Source organism: Taudactylus pleione, unplaced genomic scaffold, assembly GCF_031769625.1.
Source record: "Taudactylus pleione unplaced genomic scaffold, aTauple2 ptg000179l, whole genome shotgun sequence".
NCBI lineage: Eukaryota > Metazoa > Chordata > Amphibia > Anura > Myobatrachidae > Taudactylus > Taudactylus pleione.
In genome coordinates, this window is record NW_028284581.1 from 36,792,783 (window position 1) to 36,815,898 (window position 23,116).

Here is a 23,116-nt window from a genome sequence, read left to right on the forward strand (position 1 = left end):
GAAATTGGGAAGGCCCTTATGTTCTAAGGCGAAGGCCAGAATCCAGTCCCGTCTGAAGAAACAAACAAAAACCGGGACAACGTAAAAGTCCTAGACGGAAGACCCAGACTGGAACACCTAGAGATATAAGAAAACCGTATGCTATGATAATGCGCAGCCAAAACAGGCTTCCTGGTGCGCTGCATGGTGGGAATAACCAAGTCTGGGATGCCCCTGCGTCTTAACATATCACACCAGCACAGACGGTGTAATGGTTAGCGTTACCGCCTCACAGCACTGAGGTCGTGGGTTCGATTCCCACAACGTATATTGTATATTATTTGTATATTTGTATATTCTCCCTGTGCTTGCGTGGGTTTCCTCCGGGTGCTCCGGTTTCCTCCCACACTCCAAAAAGGTTAATTGGCTCCAAAAAAACACAAAACATAAAAATTAACCCTAGTGTGTGTGTGTGTGTGAGCATGTGATAGGGAATATAGATTGTAAGCTCCACTGTGGCAGGGACTGATGTGAATGGCCAACTATTCTCTGTAAAGCGCTGCGGAATATGTGTGCTATATAAATAACTGGTAATAAATAAAATAAATAAAAATATCTATTTCAAGAACCACCTCGTTAACGCAGCTGCGCTAAGATGGGGTGGACGAAAGGACCCTGCTGAAGATCCAGGCGCAGAGGAAGGGGTCACTGATCATCTACCAATAGAACCAACTTCTCTAAGGCCAGTTAGGAGCCACCGAATGACAGAGGCCGACTTGAGTTTTATCCTTTTTTGAAGACGAGGAAGAAGTGGAATCGGAGGAAAATGGTAACATAAGTCGTAGATCCACGGAACTGTCAGTGTGTCTACTGCCTTTGTCTGCAGATTCCGAGTGCTTGACACGTGTACTACGAACTGATGATTCAATCGTGACGCCATGCAATCCACCTGAGGACACCCCCATTGACGTATCAGCGCGTTTAACACTTCTGGATGAAGCTGCTATTCCCCAGGATGGATATCCTGGCGATTTAGGTAATCTGCTACCGAGTTGTCCACATCCGGGATGAATACTGCCGACAGGATTACCGACTGGTTCTCGGCCCACCAGAGAATGGGAGTTACTTCTCGCAGGGCCATGCAACTTCGAGTCCCGCCTTGGCGGTTAATGTAAGCGATGGGCCGTCGCGTTGTCGGACTGAACTCTTACCGGACAAGACTTTAGAAACTCTTTTGCTTCTATAGGAGCATTGTAAATCGCTCTGAGTTCCAACACATTTATGGGCCACTTCTGTTCTAGAGGGGACCATCGACTCAAAGTCATAATCGAGGACTACTGCTCCCCATCCTCGAAGGCTGGCATCCATTGTTACAATGATCCAGTCCCACACTCCGAATCTTCGGCCCGCTAACCGATTGTTGGATTGTGTCCACCAGAGGAGGGCCACTTTGGAAACTGGGTTCAGACGGATCTGACAATGTAGCAACAGATGAGACCCTGACCCCTGCAGGTTGCTGATCCAAACTGTAGTGCCTTGCAAGCAGCTACCATCTTCCCCAAGAGGCGCAGACAAAGAAGTAGGAACACCTTGTTTGACCTGAGGACCAGCTGAACTAACAACCGGATAACCCGGACTTTGTCTATCGAAAGAAAAAATATGAGATATGGTAAGAACTTACCCTTGTTAACTCTATTTCTACGAAGTCCATAGGGTTCCACAGGATACCTTGGGGTATAGGTGTAACGTCAGTCGCAGGGTACCAAAGAGTTAAGCTTTAAGCCTCCCAGGATGCACTAGGTCCCCCTCCTATACCCCGCCCCCGGGCCAAGGCACCTCAGTTAGTTACCAAGCCATAGGCCGGAGGAGGAGAAGGAAGAGAGAGAACAAAGATCTGGACACATACAAGAATCACATTCTCACCAGAGGGAGACGGAAAACCGGTGACCAGAGCAAAGCCCATCTGCAGCACAGGTGCGACAGGGCGGGAGTCCTGTGGAACCCTATGGACTTCGTAGAAATAGAGATAACAAGGGTAAGTTCTTACCATATCTCATATTTTCTACTTCAGGGTCCATAGGGTATCCACAGGATACCTTGGGGATGTCCCAAAGCAGTATCCTTTAAGGGTGGGGACGCTCCTGTGCAGAAAGGAGAATCCGCCGCCCGAAGGAAGCATCCTGAGAGGCGAAGGTGTCAAACCTGTAATACCTCACGAAGGTATGGACAGAAGACCACGTAGCAGCCTTGCAGATCTGAACTGCCGAGGCACCACGTCGAGCTGCCCACGAAGGACCCACAGACCTAGTGGAATGAGCCTTCAGAGAAGGAGGGACCGGTAGGCCTTCATGAAGATAAGCTTCAGAAATAGCCATACGGATCCAGGCTGCCAAAGTTTGCTTTGAAGCAGGCCAACCCTTTTTACGGAAGCCATAGAGGACAAACAAAGCGTCCGACTTCCTAAACGAAGAAGTGCGGTCAACATAAGTCCTTAAGGCCCGCACAACATCCAAAGAGGCCTCACCCACGGAAAGACCCGGTGAGTTAAAGGCCGGAACAACTATTTCCTCGTTAACATGAAACTGGGAAACAACTTTGGGAAGAAACTCGGGCCGAGTGCGGAGCACTGCCCTGTTCCCATGAAAAACCAAGAAAGGGGGTCTACAAGAATGAGCCCCTAACTCAGAAACACGTCTGGCCGAAGCAATGGCCAGAAGGAAAACAGTCTTAGCTGTTAGCCATTTAAGATCCACTGATCCCAGTGGTTCAAACGGCGGTCCTTGGAGAGCCCTCAGGACCACAGCCAAATCCCAAGGCGCCACAGGTGGAACAAAGGGCGGCTGAATACGGAGAACACCTTGCATAAAGGTGCGCACATTCGGGATTGAAGCAATCCTACGGTGAAACCAGACAGATAGGGCCGAAACCTGTACCTTCAAAGAAGCAAGGCGAAGCCCATGATCTAGTCCCGCTTGCAGGAAGGCGAGAATCCGAGACAGACGAAACTCCCGCGGTGCATAACCTCTCGGTCGACACCACTGGAAGAACGTATGCCACACGCGATGGTATATCCTCGCGGAAGACGGTTTCCGAGCTCGTAACATGGTACGCACCACAGAGCTGGAAAACCCCCGGGACCTCAGCATGGCCGTCTCAACAGCCACGCCGTCAAAGACAGCCGAGTCAGGTCCGGGTGAAGACAAGGACCCTGAGACAGAAGGTCCGGTCGTAGCGGCAACCGCAGAGGACTGTCCACGGACAGACCCTGAAGGTCTGAAAACCAGTGCCGTCTGGGCCACGCGGGAGCTATCAACAGGAGCGTCCCTCCTTCCTGTTTGAATTTCCGGATTACCCGTGGAAGAAGGGAGACCGGAGGGAACAGGTATGCGAACCTGAACGTCCACCGGACGGACAGAGCATCCACCAGAGACGCCCCTTCGTCTCTTGTGCGAGACCCGTACACCGGCAACTTGTTGTAGTGCCGGGACGCCATGAGGTCGATTTCTGGAAGACCCCACCTGTCCACCAGTAGTTGAAAAAAGTCCGGGTGCAGGGACCATTCCCCTGGATGAACGTCTGGCGACTTAGAAAGTCCGCCTCCCAATTTAGCACTCCCGGGATGAAGACCGCTGATATGGCCGGAAGATTGCGCTCCGCCCAAACCAGGATCCGAGAGACCTCTACGAGAGCCGCCCGACTGCGAGTTCCTCCTTGCCTGTTTATGTAGGCCACGGTGGTAGCATTGTCCGACTGGACCTGCACCGGGTGACCCTGGAGAAACCGCTGTGCCTGCAGGAGAGCATTGAAGACCGCACGGAGTTCCAAGATATTTATTGGAAGCTCCTCTTCTGTCGGCGTCCACCTGCCCTGGAACAAGTGTGGACCCGAAACTGCTCCCCAGCCCCGAAGACTGGCGTCCGTTGTCAACAGGACCCAATTTGGAACCCAGAACGGACGTCCCTTGTTGAGGTGGGTCGTCTTTAACCACCACGCAAGGGACAGGCGAACCTCTGGGGTGAGCACAATCGTCTGGAACTTCAGAGACTGAGGCAGCCCGTTCCACTTGGACAGGATCAGGTGCTGCAGAGGTCTGGAGTGAAACTGGGCGTATTCCACCATGTCGAACACCGACACCATGGAGCCCAGTAACCTCATCGCCGAGTGTAAGGACACCCGGCGGCTGTGCAGACAACTGCGCACCCTTGACTGTAAAGCAGATATCTTGTCCTCCGTCACGAAGATCCTTTGCTGTCCCGAGTCCAATAAGGTTCCAAGATGCAGAATCCTCCGAGACGGGATTAGAGTGGACTTCTGCCAGTTGATTAGCCAGCCGTGCCGTTGCAGCAGTGCAATGGTCAGGTCCAAGTGGCGTAACAGGAGCTCTGGAGATCCTGCCACCAATAACAGGTCTTCCAAGTACGGCAACATGCGGACTCCTTGCAGCCGCAGAGAAGCCGCCATGACCGCCATCACCTTGGTGAAAACACGTGGTGCTGTCGCCAGGCCAAAATGTAACGCCTGAAACTGGAAGTGGTCGCTGCGGATTGCAAACCGAAGGAACTCTTGATGGCGCAAAAGAATAGGGACATGCAGGTAAGCGTCCTGTATGTCCAATGACACCATGTAGTCCCCAGGTTCCAGCGCCAGAATGATGGACCGTAGGGTCTCCATCCGAAACTTCGGGACCCGCAAAGACTTGTTGAGTGCTTTGAGGTTGAAAATCGGACGATATGACCCATTGGGTTTCTGTACCAAAAATAGATTTGAATAGAAACCCTGGCCCCTCTGGGAGAATGGAACAGACACTATAACTCCAGCCTGGAGCATAGTGTGCAATACCTTCCGCAGCTCCGTAGCCTTGTTCCGGTCTGATGGTAGACCCGTGGCGAAGAATCGAGCCGGGGGTCTGTGCCGGAAGGAGAGGGCGTACCCGTGGGAGACCACCTCCAGAACCAAAGTGTCTGTCGTAGTGAACGACCAACACCGGGAGAACTGCAGCAGGCGGCCTCCCACCCTGGGATCCCCCAAGGGGAGACCCGGACCGTCAGGCCGCAGGCTTGTCATCTGGCTTGGGGGCCGGACGTCTGGTACTCCATACCTGTTTCCGGGGCTTGACCGATTTCTTAGGGCCAGCCTGTCGAGGAAACGACTGTGGTTTGGGCCTGCCCTGGGCCCTAGATGACCGAAAGAACGATGGTCCAGAACCAGAAGGAGCAGCGGCCGACGGAAGACAAGCAGATTTGGCTGCCGCCAGCGTGGCCACAATCTTATCCAGATCCGGACCGAAGAGAACTTCTCCGGTAAACGGCAACGCTTCCAGACCTTTCTTGGAATCTGCGTCCGCCTTCCAGGATCGCAGCCACAAGGTGCGACGAGCAGCTACCGCTGCTGAAGAAATTCTAGACACCAGAGTACTAATGTCTAGAGCCGCCTCGTTGATGTAGGTGGCCGAATCACGGAGATTGCCAATCAACTCCGCCTGTTCGGCCGGACAGTCGGATTCAAAAGAAGCCTCTAATGAATCCGCCCAGCGCTCCATCGCTCTGGCAACCCAGCAAATGGCCATAGCCGGCCGTGCTGCCCCCCCTGCAAGGGAATAAGCGGACTTCAGGCAGATTTCTACCTTGCGGTCCGTAGCATCCTTAAGGGAGGACATGGATGGCATCGGCAATGTGGCACTACGGACAAGACGGGTCACGTGAGAATCCACCTGTGGAGGGGATTCCCACTTAGCAAAATAATTATCCGCGAACGGAGAAGCCACCACCAGGCATCTCTGCGGCTGGTATCTTTTGCCAGGTTGTTTCCACGCCTCCTCTAAATGGTCCACCAACTGACCCGAAAGAGGAAAGACTGTGGCATCGCCCTTCACATCTTTGAAAAAGGCATACTTAGATTTAGCCGCTGGGGGAACTTCGTCCTCAATCACCAAGGCTGTGCGGACCGCCCGAATAAGTCCAGGAATATATACTTTGGACTTAGCATCAGCGTCCTTAGTATGGAGAGGTTCCTGATCGTAAGGATCCAGAATCTCCCCATCATCAGACGTCACTTCGTCATCCTCATAAGGAGCGGACAGAGACGCCACCGGCCTTTTATGAGGCCGCATCACAGACTCCCCTTGCAACACATCCGATAAGTGCTGTACAGAACTCGTCAGGGAGTTAACCCACGCTGGCTCCTGAGAACCCGGGAGCGGGGAAATAGGGAGACTGTGGGGTACCACCAATTGTCGTGGGAACCCCTGCATGGGTGACGACACCACAGACTGCTGGGACAAACCCATCGGAGTAAACGCGGGCTGCGGAGCTAACTGGCCCACTAAAGCTGTTAACGCCTGAGCGAAACAAGCCCAGGGCGGCTCCTGTACCGGTGCTGTAACCGTAATAGGCCGCGCCATGGACAAACACTGCCGGCAAAGGCCCTCCGCGCTACCCTCCCCCTCCGCTAACGGTACTTTGCACGTGGTACACTGTAGCCGGAGGGGAAAATCACTTTCAGACATGATGGCACCACGTATGTGACCTCTCTCACCAATTAAGTATTAAATAGGCGAGAGACCACCCTGCAGCACCGCACCGCAAGGGCTTTAGCAGAAAGAACAGGGACAGTAATAAAGCTGACAGTTTAGAGAAGAAAAGTTACAGGCAGCGCTAGCACAGTCACATACAATGCAGAGAAATAACAATTCCTGCAGTAACAGCGCTGATCACTCAACTACACAGACACAGGGCCTGGTAGGACACAGCGCTGCATTCACAGACCTGAGCCACAGCGGAGGAGAGGTATGCGGGGGGACCCAGACCACGATGCTTCCTTCCAGACTTCCAGCAGCGTTCACCATGCGTTGCAGAGAAGATGGCCGCCGAGGAGCAGAGAGAAGCTGGCCTGGGGGAGGAGCGCTGACACAGGGCCAGTCAGCACAGTGCAGAGATGGCTGTGTGCAGCGGGGGAGGCGCCGGCTGTGAGACAGGGAAGGCGCGCTCCCCTGGCATGCATTTAACCCCTGGGACGCCGCAGCGCTACCGCTCTGCTGCGGTCCGCTGTCCCAGGGGGTAGTGGAAAGCGCAGGTTCAGTACCTGGCTCCACGCTGCAGCCAGTCCCCAGGGAGCCCCCTGCCTGGGGACTTAGGACCATGTGACCAGCGGGGACCCACCGCGGGACCCCGCTGCTTACCTTTGTCCCCCTTGGATCCGGCCATGGTCCGGAACATCTGGGGTCACCGCTAGCTGTGACCCCAGATGCTCACCAGCATCCCCGGATCGGTACCGGCGTTCTGGTACCGGCGGGGGTGTAGGGAAGACAGCATGGACGTCAGGACTGACTGTCCATGCTGTACATCCAGATGTGCAGCCACAGCTGCACTGAAGAAAGCTTCAGGGGCTCTTCTAGCCCCCACTCCGACAGGTGCACCCGACGCCGGCCGGGCACCAAACTAAACTGAGGTGCCTTGGCCCGGGGGCGGGGTATAGGAGGGGACCCTAGTGCATCCTGGGAGGCTGAAAGCTTAACTCTTTGGTGCCCTGCAACTGACGTCACACCTATACCCCAAGGTATCCTGTGTATACCCTATGGACCCTGAAGTAGAAAACCTTCTGTGATGCCGTGTCAAAGAGCATGCTCCGAAACAGGATGTTTCTTGAGGTTAATTCTCCAACCGTGTTGGATTAGAGCTTGACATGACAGTAAGGCACGACTTGAGAGAAGGGATACCGATGGAGCCCTGAGTAACAGGTCGTCTAAATAAGTGATTATGTTCACTTCCAGATGACCGAAGGCGAGCAATCATGACTAACACGAGTTTGGTGAAAAATTGGGGAGCCGCCCAAACGGCAGTGCCCGAAACTGATAGTGGTCTTGCAATATGGCAAAACACAGGAAGGCTAGATGCGGTTTCCAAATGGGAACATGGAGACAGTCATCCTTTATATCAAGGGATAAGAATTCCCCTGGTTCCAAGCTCGCATTGACAGACTGCAGAGGTTCCATTTTGAACGATACATCTTCAAATACAGGTTTAAGGACTTCAGGCTTAAGATGGGCTTGACCGAACTATCTGGTTTCGGTACTACAAAACAGGTTTGAGTCAAATCCCATACCTTGTTGATGTTTCGGAACCAGAACTATCACAAATGATACTATTAGAGACTGGATAGCCTCTCGTAGAACCCCGGCCCTGTCTGCAGGTGTTGGCAGACTTTTAGTGAAGAACCGAAGTGGAGGGGGGACTTCGAAGACTATTTGGTACCCCAGGGAAATGAGACTGCGAATCCACGGTTCTGAAGAGGTCTGGTTCCATACCTTTTTTTTTTTTTTTTTGCAATTGGGCTCCCACCGCAGGAGACCGCCAGGTGGGACGGAAGACCGTCATGCCGCCTGTTTCTCAGCTGGCTTAGGCTCCTGTCGACGTGCAACAGTGTGTGGGCGACCTCCAGTGTAAGATCTTCTGGGAGCTGTAGTAGTAGACGGGAGGAAAGAAGACTTGCCCCCTCTGCTCCACTTGTCCAATTCCAGGCAAAAAAGCATGTCACGAGTGGATGGTAAACCCTCCACCGCACGCTAGGATACTGCGTCCGCTTGCCAAGAGCGCAACGAGAGGACTCTGCGCCCGAAATAGCAGATGCATATATGCGAGCACTGATCTGACTAATAGCCTTAGAAGCTTCTCCCAGGAAATTTGCAGACTCACTGATGTGTTCTGCTAGAAGACGTAATGCTGCTCTGGAAATACCCGAGTCCAGCTGTAATCAACTAGGCAGCCCAGCAAAGCACAGCCTTGTTAACCCAGGCAGTAACAAGGGTAGGTTTAGTACAGTAGGTCCCGGTGCTGGAAGTGCCGTTTTCTTAGAGAAACGGGAGACAGACGCATCTCCAAACCACAGAGCTGCTGCTGATTTTGAGAATGGAAAAACAGCCGAGCTCTTTGAATGTTCACAAAATATTTCACACTCCTGGGATGCAGGAATAATATCCGCAGGTAATTAGGGATATCTCTGACTGCCAAAATTAGAGACTCCACCCCAGGAGAGGCAGACTCTTAACTCTTGAGGGGTACAGTTCAACTCTACGGTATCCTCCGTTTTGATTAGTCCAACTGTTCCGCTGGAGAACAGTCATTAGAGTCCGCTTTAGCAGAAAGTGAAGAGTGCAGATATCGCTGCACCCATAACGTATACCAGGTTGTCTAGAGACTTTGTTAACCCAGCCACCCATGGAGGTTGAGACATGCCCAAGCTAACTCTGACGTCAAGTCTGTCATAATTCCTATCATGTCAGCGGCCCATGGGGGGGGCAGGTGAGTCAGTAATAGCCATAGATGGAATCATTGCTATACAAGCATTACATAGCGTGGAGCCAGTGGCATGTGGCTTTTTTTGTCTGGTATTACACTTCAAATAGACAAACATCTTTAAAGACTTTGTTCTGTTTGACATTGATATACACAGTCACTCAAAAGGGACACAGTATACTGTACATATAAAAGAATCAGAACGGAGACAGAACTGAAACCAGAAGGCTGGTTTGGGACACAAAGGAGGAGGTCCCACAGATTTGATTCCCTGCACTTACACCCCAGTGATTTCTGTACCAGGGATGTAGTCAGGAGAATCGGTTATAAGATACTTCACTGGGATCTGAACCCAGGACATCTACACTGTGTTATGGAGCATTAGCCCATTGAGCTATTGGGCTATGCTTCTTGTATGTGCTGCACACTATAGCACTTTGCAAAGGTTTTGTAGCCTAGCAGCTGCACTCTGCCTCAAGAGAGAATACCGGCAGTTAGCACAACAAATGACAGACACGCTGTTTGTAACAGCTCTGTGCTGCTAGTGTGGAGTGAGAGAGCCCGCGCTGTTTTGGCTCCGCCCCCCTACATCAAGCCTGCTATAGAAAAAGGCTGCCCCCGTCTAACGGAGGAGCCTACTGACAGCCCCGCTATGCCTCTGTCCCTCTACATTAGCCGCGAGCAGGGACTGAGGAACAGATGAAGCAGCGCAGCAGCAGCGCTATGTACTCGCCGGGAGTCGCGGGGGGTGAAGAGGGGAATGGCTGCCCCGTCTAACGGAGGAGCCTACTTACAGCCCCGCTACGCCTCTGTCCCTCTCCATTAGCCGTGAGCAGGGACTGGGGAACAGAATGAAACAGCGCACCAGCAGCGCTATGTACTCGCCGGGTGTCGCGGGGGGGGGGAGCGGGGAATGCGCAGCATACTCACTGCGCTCCCCGGAGGCTCTCACAGCTGCAGCACACTCTTCTTCTTGTTAGAGTTGTGCTATGGCAATAAGGAGCTGTCAGTGATTTTAGTATAAGCACTGTGCACTCCTTCCTGTTTTTCTAATAAACAGGGCGCCAGGTACCCGGACCCCACCTTTAGAGAGGTGGCAAAGGGTACCTAATATAGTGTAAAATGTAGAAAAAAAAATAAACCTAAATAAAAATAAAATTCAATGTAATGCTGGAGCACAGCAAACTGTGACCAGCTCCATGAGGCACATTTTCTAAACTGGAGGGCTGATGGGGCATAGAGGGGGGGGGGAAAGAGCTTCTCAATTCTAAATGATTTAAAGTGCCAGCTCCAGTTATCCAAGCCTCTATACCCCAGCGTAAGCAACCTCCAGTGTCCCCTAGTGGATGAAAGAGAAATTGGCATTTGTTGGCGATTGTAAAGTGTTGTCGTTATGACAGTGCTTTAGAGCCAATACTAATTGCCCTCCCACCCTTCTTTCTAACCCAGGGGTGGGCAATAATCGGCCCTCCAGCTGTCGAACTACACATGCCAGCTTGGCTTGCAACAATTTTAGCATGGTCAAATAGCAAAACTTTGGCAAGGCATGCTGGGATGTGTAGTTCTTAGTAGTTCCGCTTATTGCCCACCCCTACTCTAACCTCTCCCCCACTCCCAAAATGTGCAACTGTGATAAAAACTTGCCCAAATACACTCTCGGTTTATGGTGCTTCTATCTAATATAATCATTTGTCATATACTTGTTCTTTGGAATTTAAAAACAAAAACAAACCTTGTGATCTTTTGTTACAAATTATTTTGTGGATCAACGGTAAGAATCTTTAAATAAAACTACTTTGATTTCATGAAAAAAAAAAGAAGAAAAATACCACAGGGTGTGAGCACCTACTATATTCCCTTCAACACCACTAGAAAGAGAATGTGTATGAAGAAATACTACAATATAGTGCCAGATCCTATTAGGAAATTATAGTAAACACAGGAGTAAAGCAGGTCACAAATAAGGCATATGTATCAAAGCTTGATCTGAGATAAAATTGTGAAATATGTATCACCAACCAATCAACTCCAAACTATCATTTCTTAAACGAAGCCTGCAAAATGTAAGTTAGAAGCTGATTGGTTGGTGATATATATCTCACATCAAGCTTTGATACATATGCCCCTGAAATCAACTTCCAAGTTAGTCTATAAATCCCCATCATAAATAAATGGTTACTTCATCCATTACACTAATGTCATGACGTCTGTATAAATACTATAGGGGCACATCTCATCTTCAAACACGTATTGGGAGAGGTAATAACTCACATTGCAGACTGTTTTGGAAGAGGTTACTACTTGGTGCAAGATCTCCCCAGCCATCACATGGGCTATATTTAATACAAGTGTTGGATGTGCCAAGTGTCTTCCCCTTTTTATACATAGCACACCACACTTGATTAATATCTGGCAGGTGTTAATACAGCAAGGGTTCTCTATGGTGGCTGCAGGCAGGTAAGATATTTATTTTGTTTAGTCTGCTTCAGCTCAGAGCTACAGTAGCTATTATTCCTAAAAGCCCTAGCCACTGTGAGGCAAGAGAACTAAGCGCCAAGAACCCGTTTACTAGAGTATTTGTAACAAAGGTCTTTGTAAATGTTCCCTGCTACACTATTAACAGCTGGCTTGCTTAACCCCATCTGCAGCTACAAGCAACTGGAATTCCCCTCAAAGAACGGGAGCCATCTGCAAAGCCTTCCCTTGTGCTATTTTTCCAAACAATTGCTGTTCTAGCATTATACCTCCTTAAAATACAACACATATAACTGCCATCAAATGCCACTTGTAGACTTCAGGAAATAAGGAACAGCAACTATTGCAGAGAACAATTTTGTGTTTGTTTTCATTTTTTACAGTGACCATTATAGATATAAGTACCATATACACTATATAACAACTATATCAAGCATAAAAGCTTTACATTTACCCCAGTTTTTGTTTATAATCTGTTCTATAAAAATATCACTCATCAAGTATCGGTTGGCAATTAATACTGCAGAAGGAATGGGTATGAAATACCGCAGGCCGCATGGCCGGCGGTTCGATTCCCGTCAGCGGCAGCCCGACAGGAGCAGAGTGCGACGCAGCAGAAGCCCGACAGCGCTGGAAATCCCGATCGTGGATAGGTAAGTATCCACTAACCTAACCCTACTTAGGGGTGCCTAACCTTAACCACCCCCCTTCCCCGCTACCTAAACCTAAGTCCCCCGGGGGGGGGGGCCTAACCCTACGTCCCCCCCGGGGGTGCCTAACCCTCCCTCCCCCTAGCCTAACCCTCCCGGGGGGTTGCCTAACCCTAAGTCCCCCCGGGAGCCCTAAACCTAACCCTCCCCCCCGCGGCTGTCCGCTCGCGGCACCCGGCATCACTACGATCGTGATGCCGGGCGCTGGTCTCCCGTCGTCGGGGAAATGCGGGCGTCTACATCTAGACGCCCGGCATTTCACCCTTGCCGGGATAAGACAGTCGGGAAGCCGGCTGCCGGTATATAGGCAGTCGGCTTCCTGATTGCTTCCCCTGCAGAAGACACACTGGCAGGTGATAAGCCCAAATTAAGCTACAGTAGGTACACATTATGCAAAGTTTTTTATTAAACCGATAATTGGGCCGATTTTTTTACAAAACGATGGTCCCGATATCTGTGCTATAACTATAAAATTTAAATGACATTCCTGTCGAATTTGCATATGTACACCCACAAGGATGATTCCTATGAAAAATCATAGGAAATATGAGCAGATTATAGAGAATGCATACACACTGCACAATATCAGAATAATTGAGGCCACGATTTTCAGTCTTGACCAGCAGATCAGATAATCGAAGGATTGCATTTGTGGATGTTTTCTAGCCGTTTTATTTGTGAAACACTAATACAATTGATCATACACTATACAATAAATGAAGCCGATCACCTGATTGTCAAATTGGCCCAATAATTATAGTATGTAGGTAGCTTAAAACCAGTAGCATTGGACATAAACTGACTTTGGAATGACATATCGTGTGGATCGTATAGTGTGTACGCCCGATTGCACGCTCCAACGGGTCGTATAGGATATCTTGTGGTTGGTCGTACTGTACGATCAATCAGAAGATCACATGTATGATGTGGTGCAGTTCAGTGAAGGACAGAACAAGGTATCGTTCCGTCGTTCATAGGATTGCCCAGTATGCACTAACAATCTCGCTTGGTTCAGGATGTAGGGAATTTGTCCCGACCATCATGCCGCTTGCCTGTCATCCTAGTGTGTACCCAGCCTTAGCCTCTCATGTGTCAACCTATTAACCTAATAAATCAATCTGACAATTATCTAATGCATAAATGTGTTGCATACAATTTAAGATTTTCCACCAAGTAGTGGGCTCATAACATTTATAAACTGAATTTTTTTAAAAAAGAACAGTTTAATAGTTACCAAAAAGCATATAAGGATTTTTTTTTTAAATGAAATTAAATATTACGCCCTTATAAGTTTCAAGTTAAACTGATCTAGAGAGAGTGAACAGCCAAATGGTTTCAGTCAGTACCTTGTCTGTAAATACAATGTTTCAAAGCATATATGTACTTGTCCATGAAAATCATCACTGTTTTCAATAATATAAGTACATTGCAATGATTGAACATATTAACTTTAAGCGGGCCTTGTAATACTGGAAAAAAATGGAAAGAAAAGGGTAGGAACTGTCAGGAGTTATTAAACTCTGGGCAGACATACAAAAAATAAAAAAATAAAAAGTACAGTGCACTCAGTCTTTCCTAGAACGCAGAGTTCGCAGGGACAAAATGGTACATATCTAAGTGCCAAGAGATACCACTTCTAATTTTACCAGGGCTCAGGGGAGGATTCTATGAAGAGGCAGACACTTCCGCTTGCTGAATTACCATTAGAACATCAAAGCGTTCCAGCAGTCTGAAGTCTGGAAAATTTGTGGTAAGTTTCCGCCTAAGCCTCACCCATATTATGAACTTGAGTGAGGAATACATAACAACCAACCCAAAGTTCCTCTGTAATGATGTCATAAACTCCATCAAGCAGACCAAACACACATACTAGACTGTTAACCTGCATTTTACTTCAAATAATATTTATATATGGAAGTATATGCAAGTTAGAAAAAGTTAGGTGTGTGATATTTAACCATTAAATGTAATTAGTTAGTAAAAGAAAACACATGAATTCGAACAAATAAAAACCCTAGCACATGGAAAGATGATGCAATCAAACAATATAACATTTTTAGTATTCTTTAACTCTTTTAGTACATCAAGGTAACCCAATACATTGCTCTTGGGCAACACAAAACTCCAAAGGCATGGCCAATATATGGGATGTGCTGTACATGTGAGGTGCAATGTAAAACATTACAGCTGTACTACATTAGCTTCTATGGATAGCTTATATTGTGAATCTGCTTTAGTTTTTGTACAGCCTACATGCAGAAAATGATTTAACAAGCCGTCCTTCATACTCTGATGCATTGGTTCCCACATCTTGTCAGTACCATTACATACAAGGTCTTATTTTCCAATTTAAGTAGAAGCACAAGTGTAACCTGGCTGATCGCTATGACAGGAGCCATCATCAGGTGGTAGGGGAATCGCAGTAATGTGCAGCTGCAAGAGAGTAACTATACAACTCCGACACAGGGTGTGTAATGGCACATGTACGGTAGCTAGTATTTATCATGATAAAACAAAGACACACAATCAGACACTGCATGGGTCCAAACAGCAAACACCACACAACATGGAAACACATATTAATACCTTTTACCAAAAACAGGTCTTTTAACTTAGCATCTTCCAGTGTTGTGGTGTTGAAGTGATCACTGGACATACTCAGGTCCTGCGGAGAGTGGCATGTATGCTGGGATCCTGTCCTTACAGCAGCATCCCACCTTTCCAACACACCAGCCTGTGTCCTCCGTGACCCACGGACGGTGTTCTGCGCCCAGGTGCGGGGCTCACACAGCAGGCGGCGGCTTCCAGTTATTACTATCAGCTGCTGCCATCAGGCGCAGGAGCAGCAAGGAAGTGCCGGGGCTGTGGCAGTAGATAAGAGAAGTACAGGCTCATATCCTCTCCGCTCAGGCTGCCTGCAGGGCACCATCAGCTGTCTGTGAGCGGCATTTAGCAGAGAGAGAAAAGTCTCAGCCACACGTCAAGAGAAAGTGTGCACACCCAACACTGACTGCAATGTGCTGCCGGTACCGTCCCCTGTAACCCGCCGCCTCAACTTCAGCAGCTTAGGAAACAAAACAAGAAGAAAGTTGGTGCACACAGAGTACACCAGACAGCAGCCCCTGAGCACCGCGCTGCGCCTTGGTCCTGCCCAGCCTCTGGCTCTAGCACACGGCCTTTAGTTCTTCCGCATCTCTGGTAGTGGGCGCAGTGTGCGTCATCCCGCAGCCCAAACACTGTGACTTTACTCGTCTCTACTTTAGTAGTGTGATGCTGCTGCTAGCTGCAGCCCCCTGATCCTCCCTCCCCGCTCTCCCTCTGCTGGCGGCTCCTCCTCACACATGCTCGCTGCTGCTACAGAGCCGGCTCTGCCTTGGACTGAGTGGAAGATGTCACAGCTGCACTGTCACCGGCTCATCTGCTGCTGCTCCTGTGATCTCCCTGGCTGGCATTGACTGCATCTACTCTGACACCAGGCTGCACCGTAACCACAGCTTGAGCCAGACACAAACACAGAGACAAGATTTATGCATGTGTTTTGCATCCTTGCAGTATACTTCATTATTATTATTCACAAGAATGAGAAACGAAGCAACAAGTTACTATGGAACTTTAGCTAGGTACACACTTGTACAATCATACTTAAGATCAGATTCTCCTTAAGCTGGGTACACATCTATACAATTATCGGGCCGATCAGCCGATATCAGCTAAACGTTCCAATCAGGGCCGGCTCTAGGGGTGTTCGACCAGTGTGGTCGCACAGGGGCACCACCCATAGAGGGTGCACCCCTCCCCAACATCCCGATTTCAGCGGGACAGTACTGTTCCACCCGTGGGCCAAAGTGGCCCGCGGGTGGTCAAATCGGGACCCCCACCGCAGCATCTATGCGGTGGCGCCGCCGAACCCCCGGAGTGTGAATGGATGCCGCGCGCCATTCACTGACGGCAGAGGGCTGGGGGAAGCCCAGCCAGTGACGGAGGGCTGGGCTTTACCCCCAGCCTGACGTTATTTGGAGGCGTACCATGCAGGCACGACTCCAAATAATGTCATGCAGGGGGCGTGGCCTATGGAAATGAGGCCATGCCCCCAATTTTGGTCGTCAGGGCGCTATGAACCGGGCAGGCACACGGTGCTCAGTCTCCTGGAGCCGCCCTGGTCCCAATAATTGTATATTATTATTTAAGATGCCCGATCTCCCAATTAATTTAAGAACGTAAATACTGAGCTAGAATTAGCTCAGTGTGTTCAGGGGTCACACTGATCGGCTAAAAACTCAGTGGATCTGAGCTTTTATATGATCTGCAGAATGATCAGCATTATGTGTACCCAGCTTTATAATTACATTTACGATGGAAGGTCCAGATGAGCATACAGATTCATGCTTACACATTATTACAATATATTTCATCTGTGATCCTCATCTCTATTGTATAGGTGTGCACCTAGCTTTACGCTGGGCATACACTGCAATTATCAGCTGGATTAGTTGATAATCATTTGATCAGGCGGATAATTGAACAGTATATTGCTGCGACCAATCAGTAATTATCGGTCTGTCGGACATGCTGGTAGATCAGATAATTGATCAACTGCATCTGGCAGCGTATGCACTGCCACGGTCGACCGCCAGACATTTCCCATGTAGGGGCACATCCACTAGCAGACTGTGAAAAGACTGCACGATTATGACATTGTAATCGTGCAGTCGTTTCACAGTCTGATGTGCCTACACTGAACGTTCAGTGTAGGTACTGCACCAATCATCCCTTAACATGCTCAACCTGACATTATAGTGAGGTTGACCAGCATGTTCGGGCAATGATTGATGTCGGAAATGACCAGCGGGAGCACGCATCACTGGTCGTTTCCGACATTAATTTGTGTGATTTGTGCCCGATTACGATGTTATAATCGTACAATCTTGCAGAGTGGATACGTGGCTGGGAGGAACACAGATATCATGGCCATACACTTTGAAACATCTCATAGTGTATAACTATAATATCTGATCGGTTTTAGCTTGTCAGATAAAATGTCTGTCGGTCTGACAGACATTTTATCTCACAGTGCATGTCCAGCAAGAGACACTGAACTGCTTGTAAATATGAAATACATATTTAAGAGACATACTCCTAACTTCAATAAGTGTTCAGGAACTTCAGTCCAATGTCCCTCCAAGATACAAGTGTATATAGTATATAAAAAATATATATTTACATTACAAGCTGCTTCGTAAACTGTTTACATTGCATACAGGAAATTTCTCTGTGAAGATAAAGCAAGTGGTTGTATCTCGTCTACCTACATACAACCACTTGCTTTACAGTGGCATGTTTAAAACCCGAAAACATTTCTCTATTGTACTCTAGGTTGTAAAACACAATACTATAGAAATTAATGTATTAGACTATAGAGGGCAACCCTAAAGTATAGCTCCCTAACTGTCCCGATTTATGGAGTACAGTAGAGATTCTAGGGGACCATCCCACTAGTCAAGATGCTTGTTCTGACAGCCAGGAAAAGTTGAAAGGGCTCCCTCATTCACCAGTGCAAGGTGCTTTGTGTGTGGCAATATAGGGATGTTTTCTAAGGAAGGAAGTTGGGTGGCAGAAAATAGAATTAATCACATGACAGCGCTCATTCACTCTCTATGTATATATTGGATGGATATATATATATATATATATATATATATGTATATATTGGATGGATATATATAGGTATATATTGGATGGATATACAGTCAGGTCCATAAATATTGGGACATTGACAGAATTTTCATATTTTGTCCTCTATTCACCACCACAATGGCTTTGAAATGAAACAAACAAGATGTGATTTAACTGCAGACTTTCAGATTTAATTTGAGGGTAATTACATCCAAATCAGGTGGACGGTGTAGGAATTACAACGGTTTCTATATGTGCCTCCCACTTTTTAAGGGGCCAAAAGTAATGGGACAAACTAAACAATCCTAAATCTAACTTTCACTTTTTAATACTTTGTTGCAAATAGTTTGCAGGCAATTACAGCCTGAAGTCTGGAACGCATAGTCAACACCAGACGCTGGGTTTCATCCCTGGTGATGCTCTGCCAGGCCTCTTCTGCAAATGTCTTCAGTTCCTGCTTGTTCTTGGGGGATTTTCCCTTCAGTTTTGTCTTCATCAAGTGAAATGCATGCTCAATCGGATTCAGGTCAGGGGATTGACTTGGCCATTGCATAACATTCCAGTTTTTAGCCTTAAAAAACTCTTTGGTTGCTTTTGCAGTATGCTTCGGGTCATTGTCCATCTGCACTGTGAAGCGCTGTCCAATGAGTTCTGAAGCATTTGACTGAATATGAGCATATAATATTGCACGAAACACTTCAGAATTCATTCTGCTGCTTTTGTCAACAGTCACATCATCAATAAATACAAAGGCACCAGTTCCATTGGCAGCCATACATGCCCACGCCATGACACTACCACCACCATGCTTCACTGATGAGGTGGTATGTTTTGGATCATGAGCAGTTCCTTTCCTTCTCTTCTCTTCCCATCACTCTGGTACAAGTTGATCTTTGTCATCTGTCAATAGGATGTTGTTCCAGATCTGTAATGGCTTTTTTAAATGTTGTTTGGCAATCTCTAATCTGGTCTTCCTGTTTTTGTGGCTCACCAATGGTTTGCATCTTGTGGTGAACCCTTTATATTCACTCTTGTGAAGTCTTCTCTTGATTGTTGACTTTGACACATATACATCTACCTCCTGGAGAGTGTTCTTGATTTGGCCAACTGTTGTTAAGGGGTTTTTCTTCATCAGGGAAATAATTCTTTTGTCATCCACCAGAGTTGTTTTCCGTGGTCTTCCGGGTCTTTTGGTGTTGCTGAGCTCTCCGATGCGTTCTTTCTTTTTAAGAATGTTCCAAACAGTTGATTTGGCCACACCTAATGTTTTTGCTATCTCTCTGATGGGTTTGTTTTGATTTTTCAGCCTAATGATGGCTTGCTTCACTGATAGTGACAGCTCTTTGGATCTCATATTGAGAGTTGACAGCAACTGATTCCAAATGCAAATGTCACACCTAGAATCAACTCCAGACCTTTTACCTGCTTAATTGATAATGAAATAACGAGGGAATAGCCCACACCTGTCCATGAAATAGCTTTTGAGTTGATAGTCCCATTACTTTTGGCCCCTTAAAAAGTGGGAGGCACATATTGAAACTGTTGTAATTCCTACACCGTTCACCCGATTTGGATGTAATTACCCTCAAATTAAATCTGAAAGTCTGCAGTTAATGCACATCTTGTTTGTTTCATTTCAAAGCCATTGTGGTGGTGAATAGAGACCAAAATATGAAAATTCTGTCAATGTCCCAATATTTATGGACTTGACTGTATATATATGTATACATTGGATGGATATATATATATATATATATATATATATATTTTGGATCCTTTAAACACCTGGACGCAAGCTATCGTGCTCAGGGTGGCAGGATTTCTACCTCACCCACATTCCTATCTTTGTCTCCTCCCCCTCATCTGTCTCTCTCATCTCTGAGCCCCCTCTGTCTTTCTCTCATCCCCTCCCTCCCCCATTCCACAGATGCAGTGGAAGATGGGCGGACACGGGGGTACCAGCCCCAGACACAGCAGACCCCTGCTGCCAGAATCTCTTTAGCAGTGCTCTTCAGGCATGCACACAGCTGTCCTTACAGCCCCCCAGAGCATCCTGAGGATGCTCCGGGCATTAGAGATGGCTAGTGAGTGAATGTCTCGACACAATGACTCGAATCATTTAGATGTTTGAATGATTTGAGTCACTCAAAGTTTGTTGTATCGAGACATCCACCTCTCTAGCCTCTCTGTCAGACACAGTCAGAGGGAGCCACTACCTCCGGGGCCCGCAGTGTCCATGTCCCGAGACGCTTCACTGAGCTGAGCCATGTGGCTCAACTCAGTACAATGAATCACTCTGCCCTTGACTACCGGGCATTGCTGTAATTCCCGGCGTATGTGGCTCCGTCTCCTCCATATGTCGTCACATGGAGGGGGCGTGGCCTGCACTGGGAACACAAGTTACGGCTCTGCCAAGCACTACTGCTGGGAGATCTGCACACATCCTAGGTCCTAGCCATCACACAAGCATTTGGCAGTGTTCACAGGCTCTGAGTACCATGATATGTATAGGGGATTATAATGTGCACAATCTGCAGTAGTAGTGTAAGGCTGGGTACGCAGCTGAACGACTTGTAATTGGACCGATTTTGCATCAAAATTTCCCTTGAGGCCAGAACATACGATATTGAACGTACACTCTGTCCAATATCGCAGATGACCAAACGATATATTGTATCGTTTGATTGTATACAAATTTAGCGCTGCTCCCATACACACTGCAACGATCATTGGCAGCATGACATCAAAATTGGGCAAATCAGACTGGTTGTCCTGTTGGCTGTACACACTACACGATTGGCATCTAATCGCATGCGATATCTTCCAGTTGGCTATGCAGCACAGCTGACCGGAAGACGTCGCATATGACCCGTGAGAGCGTGCAATATTGTGTACACACTAGCTGATATGCACGATTTGTCATGCCGATATCAGTCAAGTGTGTAGCCAGCCTTAGGCACTGAAACAAGACCATTGGGTATGCATCCTTATCAAAATATACTTCCCAAATGTTCTGATATTGGTGGGACTGTACCAATTTTGCTTAATTTGAGTTTGGGAGGTGTGATTTAGATACCTCCTTGTCTGCGCTTGATATACTTTAGGACATTGGTTCCCAGGGCCGCCATCAGGTGGGGACCGCTGGGCCTCGAGTCCTGTGCCTGGAGAGAGTGGAGAGAGAGGGGGGGGTCGGGTGGCAGTGGTGCTGCACCAGCAGCCATGGATGGCAGGGAGAATTGATAGAATGCCGGCGGCCGTAAATCAGCCTGAGATAGCGGAATGGCAGCTCCCGATTGGCTGCCGGTCCGCGAGCTGTGATTGGCTCTTGGCCGGCGCCATATCTGAAATGACATCAGCATTGTACTGTATATCAAATCTCTCTGCCATCACTGGCTGCTGGTGCAGCACTGCTGCTACTCGGACCCCATCTCTCTCCATATTTGAAAAGCAGTTGATTCTACCTGGCTGGCTGCACCAGGGCAGCCAGCGACACAAACTACTAAACCAGGTGCTCCCTGACTTTGCCCTGTGCTCCCCCCCCCTAATCCAGCCAGCCTTCCCTGTCCACACCCCTGATCCAGCCAGCCTTCCCTGCACTATGCTCTCCCCTTGTCCTGTCAGCTTTCCCTGCGCCTCCCACCTAGTCCAGCCAGCCATCCCTGCCCTATGCCTTCCCCCATGTCGTCAGCCTTACCTGCCCTATGCCCCCCCTTGCCCAGTCAGCCTTCCCTGCACCTCCCACCTAGCCTTCTCTACCCTGTGCCCCCCCCAGTCCAGCCAGCCTTCTCTGCCCTGTGCCTCCCCTCACCTAGTTCAGCCAGCCTTCCCTGCCCTGTCCCCCCAGTCCAGCCAGCCATCTCTGCCCTGTGCCTCCCCTCCCCTTGCCCTGAGTTCTACACGTCCCTTTCCTTCTGGCTTTTCATGTGAATCCAGCTTTTTCAGTGTATTTTATGTGTGGCATATATATGTTATAACAACCACAGCCCAAACTTTCAAACTTTGAGATTTGTAAACTGGTTTACGCATCAATTGATGTCCCACCCCACCTCTGCCCCATCCTCCGGGGGGGGGCTGCCTATTTTGTCAGTGCTAGGCCCCACAATTTTTGATGGCAGCCCTGGTGGTCCTGGCTCCCAACCTTTCTTGAATCAAATCATGAGGTCCTAGAGTATCAACATTTTTTTTTCACGGCACCCCTAGGTCAAAAGTTTCTTACTGAGAAATTCAGAAAAAAATATTAAATTGTGCTTATGTGTTATCCTTAGGTTCAGCTATGTGGTGGTGGACAGGGTTTTGTTTCTGTTTGTCCAGATATTTTATGATTGGCCCAGACCAGCACCGGTTTTGTCTATCTCTTTACCATAAATAATTTTATTTGGTTCTGGATCATCAACCCATGGCACCCCTACAAGTTCTCCACGGCACCCACTTTGGGAACCACTGCTTTTGGACCTTTCCTGATGCTTCAATGTTAATTTATAACACCAGAATGTCATCACACATTTCCCTTGGTATGCTCCGAACAGTGTAGTTTGAGTGGATTATAACACTTTAATTAGATTGACAGGAGGCGATAAAGGGATTATAGTGAAGAGAAAGCAAGTAATGGAAGTATAGGAAATGGTGAGCTCTGCAAGCTTGCTATAATGCCATCATGTGTTAGTGTATGTTCAGGGATATTAGGAGTTATCCCATCCACAACCTACAGCTGTTCATCCATTTTTATATCCCCTACACACTGGGCTACCCTAACATAGCAACATTATAACGGATATTATATATACAGTTCTATAATACCGCCATCATGTAATTAAGAGGAATGTATAAGACTTTTTTTTTTTTTTAATGGGACTTTACCTAGTTACTACATAAATAATGTGGTCCTGATAAATGAGTGCGTTAACTGTTTGGCCCCATATAGCTTCCTCCCAAACTGACTGCTATAGAACTCCCAACACCGCAATGAATATTACAGTGCCTTGCACATGA

The 23,116-nt window shown here is 48.2% G+C and overlaps 1 protein-coding gene across 3 annotated transcripts in view; it reads right to left on the minus strand.

Annotated features, from left to right (window-relative positions):
• The window catches only part of LDLRAD4 (low density lipoprotein receptor class A domain containing 4), a 467,353-nt gene that overhangs the window by 27,466 nt on the left and 416,771 nt on the right, over positions 1 to 23,116 (minus strand). Inside the window, exon 1 of one of the 3 annotated variants that reach the window (XM_088476001.1) lies at positions 15,041 to 15,721. The exons of 1 other annotated variant lie outside the window; for it this stretch is intronic. In XM_088476001.1, coding sequence (XP_088332127.1) covers positions 15,041 to 15,110 — 70 coding nt within the window. In that variant the 5' untranslated portion in view covers positions 15,111 to 15,721. Of the gene's footprint in view, positions 1 to 15,040; positions 15,722 to 23,116 lie in introns of those variants that run through there. One more of the 3 variants, XM_088476002.1, reaches the window with a different exon arrangement.